The 4,270-nt window shown below is 37.7% G+C and overlaps 1 protein-coding gene across 1 annotated transcript; it reads left to right on the top strand.

The window, feature by feature from the left end:
• On the top strand, positions 730-2,608 carry LOC109824637 (cytochrome P450 86B1). The gene has a single exon (XM_020391268.1). It carries the CDS (start codon positions 872-874, stop codon positions 2,357-2,359), a length of 1,488 nt encoding a protein of 495 aa, XP_020246857.1. The 5' UTR covers positions 730-871; the 3' UTR covers positions 2,360-2,608.

The following is a 4,270-nucleotide window of genomic DNA, read 5'->3' as shown; positions in this document are numbered from 1 at the left end:
TGTTGGACCGGGCTAGGCTTAGAAGCCCGACCCGGTACCGAATTCGACCCCGTCCAGCGGCTAGAAAAAGTATGAAGTTTATTTTTTTATTATATTAAATTCTATAAACTATGCAAGCTGTATAATTGTAAGTGGATTAATAATAAGGTAAAATTTTTATCAAAATTGATCATATGTTAATTACTCCTAAAATTCCTTTTTTCAAAAGATATTATTTTTTTAACAATTGTTTTGTAAAAAAATAAAAAGTATGCAATTTATTTTTTATTATTTTAATTTTTATAAACTCTACAAATTGTATAATTGTAAGTGGATTAATAATAAGATAGAATTTTTGTCAAAATTTCTCATATTTTAATTACTTTTAAAATTCATTTTTTTGCAAAAAAATCTTATTTTTTAGCATTTTTTTATAAAAAAATATTATTAAAATCTAGACCAGCCCGGTGCCTGGCCTGATTTGGCTCAGGCCTGGACCCGTACTTGGCTCGGGCCCTCTAGATCCGCGTCTGAGCAGGGCGTTTTGCTCGGCGAGGACCTGTAAACTGCTACTGATGCTCATGAAGCATTTAAGAATTAGTGTACGGGGAGGTGTCCACTCTCTGCCACGTCGAAATGCATGAATCTCATCCTTCTATTTGTTGATAACTCGTTTTGCTAAATGAGCCAATATAAGAAACCATTAAATCCAAAAGGAAAACATATCTGTATTTAGTGAAAATATGCATTCATTTGTCACCTTTTCAACACATGCTGCTTAAAATCCACACAAAATATACTTTGGGTATGGCACTAATTTTCCCCTTCCTATATAGCCAACCTTATACAAAAATTGTGGTACCATCCCTTCATCCTTTAACAACACAGCAAAATGTCTCTCCTCCCCTCCCTCCTCCTCAACCTCACCCTCGCCGACATAGCCATCGCCATCACCCTCCTCTTCCTTTCATCCTCACTCATGAACTACCTAACCTCAAAGGGTCCAATGATGTGGCCAGTCCTCGGCATAATCCCGACCCTCTTCTTCCACATCTCCAACATCTACGAGTGGGCCACAGACGCTGTCCTCTGCTCCGGCGGCACCTTCCCTTTCCGCGGTATGTGGTTCGGCCGATGCTACGGCATCATCACCATCGACCCCCTCAACATCGAGTACATGCTCAAGACCCGCTTCTCCAACTTCCCTAAAGGCCGGTACTACCGTGAACGCTTTCTTGATTTCCTCGGCGACGGCATCTTCAACGCCGACGATCAGACTTGGAAGGATCAGCGCCGCGCTGCGACGTCTGAGATGCACTCCGCAAGGTTTGCTCAGTATTCGGTCGAGACTATTCGGGAGCTGGTGCACCGCAAGCTGCTAGTGCTGCTGGAGAGGCTCGCAGACGGGAATTTGGCTGTAGATCTTCAGGATGTTTTTCTGAGATTTACTTTCGATAATATTTGCACGGCGGCGTTTGGTGTTGATCCTGGGTGTCTGGGAATCGATCTTCCAGTGATTCCGTTCGTGTGGAAGGTGATGAAGTCGTTAAATGTTTGTACGGAGAAGAAACTGAAGGAGGCGATAAAAACAGTGCATGAGTTTGCTGAGAAGACAGTGTCCAAGCGTCGAGCTGAATTTCTGAAGCTCGAAGGACTCGACAATAGATCAGATCTGTTATCAAGGCTCATGGAAGTTGATGATGTAGAATCAGGCAAATTCAAATTCTCCGACAAATTCCTGAAGGACTTCTGCATCAGCTTCATCCTTGCCGGACGTGACACCAGCTCAGTGGCGCTGGCGTGGTTCTTTTGGCTACTGAACCAGCATCCGCATGTCGAGCAACGCATCCTCGAAGAAATCTCAACTATCCTGGGAAAACATAGGCTCAACTCTAGCACAATATTAACAGCCGACGAACTTAAACGAATGGAGTACCTCCAAGCAGCCCTATCAGAATCTCTTCGACTCTACCCATCGGTTCCAATCGACTTTAAAGAGGTTCAGAACGACGACGTGTTCCCCGATGGAACAAGGGTTATGAAGGGAGCGAGGGTGATATACTCGATATATTCGATGGCGAGGGATAAGTCAATATGGGGAAACGACTTCAGAGAGTTTAAACCAGAGAGGTGGATCAAGGATGGCGTGTTTGTGAGTGAGAACCAGTTTAAGTATGCAGTGTTCAATGCAGGGCCCAGGCTTTGTATAGGGAAGAAATTTGCTTACATGCAGATGAAGATGGTGGCTGCTTCAATTCTGATGAGGTATCATGTTGAGGTTGTTAAAGGGCAAGAGGTGATGCCCAAAATGACCACAACTTTGTACATGAGGAATGGACTCAAGGTGCTTGTTAGGCCAAGAGATAAGAGTTTTATGTGAATTGTGTTATTGAGATTTGGGAATGGTGTTAAGAAAAATGCATTAATGAAAACAGCTTTACCCATGCTAAAATTCATTAGTGAAGTTTGTTCTGGAGTGAATTGGATGGGAAGTGTAAACTACAATACGTAGAAATATAATTACTACAATAATGTACAAGTATGTCTATGCGTGTAACAATCTAGTATTTTGTTCTAGCTTGGTGGTTTATGACTGCATTAAATTTGCACAAGGAACTATTTGGTTACAGATTCGTGTGATACAAGAAGGGTTGGAATTTGGTGCATTGGGGGTAAATTTAATTGGTAATGCTAACTAATTTACGAACATGAGGATGTAAACCACCGTTTCCCTTAACTGACCATGTATATAAATATGTAGTAAGATGAACTCTATATAATTGACCAAGTTATATTCTTGTCTACCCATTAGTATAAGTTATGATTACTTTAATTTGTGATAATTAGTATAAAACATTAGATTAAATATGGTATAACTAGGAAACTTGATTAAATATTTATCAAATGATTAAATATTTTCGGTTCACCCTCAAACAACGTAAATCTCAGCCCCATGACACCACTAGACTACCTATACTCCTACACATATTTAGTACTAGTTGGAACAAAACTATATTATGAGGACATCTTGGGACAAAATTAATCCGCCACTGTAAACACTACACTCGTAGATCCAATTGATGTCCACAAATGAATACATCCTATTTTTGATGTACTAGAACTTTCTTTTGTCTTTTTATTTAATATAAACAACAAATTTAAACAACAAATGAATACACTAGCTCGTAGTTTGCGTGCGGCATAAACTAATAATAGAAGCTAGCTCATACTAACTGCATGGTACCGGATCCTCTCATCTTCATTGAAAGGTGATGATGATCGTTTTCTAATTAATTAAAATTACTGTCCGCAAGGATGGAAAAATATAAGCAAAAATAACCACCTATGTAAGTTTTTTTGAGGCAGCCGGATCGGCAGTGGGAACTTTGGGATAGTGGTGGTCGTAGGAGGGAAGTAAGAACTTGGTAATTTCATGTTACATTAATAAATTAAATAAAGGAGGCAATTGATATGGGAACACAAAAAAGTAGCAGTTAATTTCATTATCGACTAGCTAGTCAACTTGGATAGTGTGTTTAAAAATATCTATCCGTGGATTTTAGAGTAAATATAAGATATAATTTTAGAATAAACTCTGACAACTTTTATCTTAACAATGAATTATACCACAAATGTACCATGAGGTAGAGTTAAAAAAGTGAGATTGAATGTAACTTTAGCTAGCTAGATAGACATCAAAGACTCATACCATAAACTTTTCTAAGGTTTCCCTACTTTTTATGTAATTTCTAAAGTTGCTTCGTTAGCCATGATTCATGATTGTATCCCTAGGGGCAATAACGCTTGATTCTAAATTTGGATGTTGTTTTTTCGTTTTTAGATCTTGATCGTACCTTTTTTTCCCCTTATTGTTCTCTTTTGCTCTTTCTCTTTATATACTTATACACACACATACAAACTAGTCTATAATCCCATGTAAAGCATGGCTGAATAATCACATCTTGATTAAATTTTTATATACCTATGCAAATGGGTGGGCTTTTAAATACAGTCTTTAACTGTTAATAAGATTTTATGCTTTTTAAAATTAGCTAAATTAAATTGTAATATACTATTTGATTTTAGTTGATAGTTGAGAGACCATGTAGTTTCTATACGGTTTGTATAAAATTATTCAAAATTTTAGTTAACTGTTTTTTTTTTTTTTTTTTTTTTTTCAAGGGTCTCCAATTTGGTAGTTGTATCCATTCAAAGCATTTATTAATAACAACTACCTATTCATATCTAATTTCTACTATAAAACAACAATGTATCTGATATATACACCTCT

Source organism: Asparagus officinalis, chromosome 9 (genome assembly GCF_001876935.1).
Source record: "Asparagus officinalis chromosome 9, Aspof.V1, whole genome shotgun sequence".
NCBI lineage: Eukaryota > Viridiplantae > Streptophyta > Magnoliopsida > Asparagales > Asparagaceae > Asparagus > Asparagus officinalis.
The sequence above is the reverse complement of the archived record's forward strand: the minus strand, read 5'-3'. Positions and strand labels throughout refer to the sequence as shown.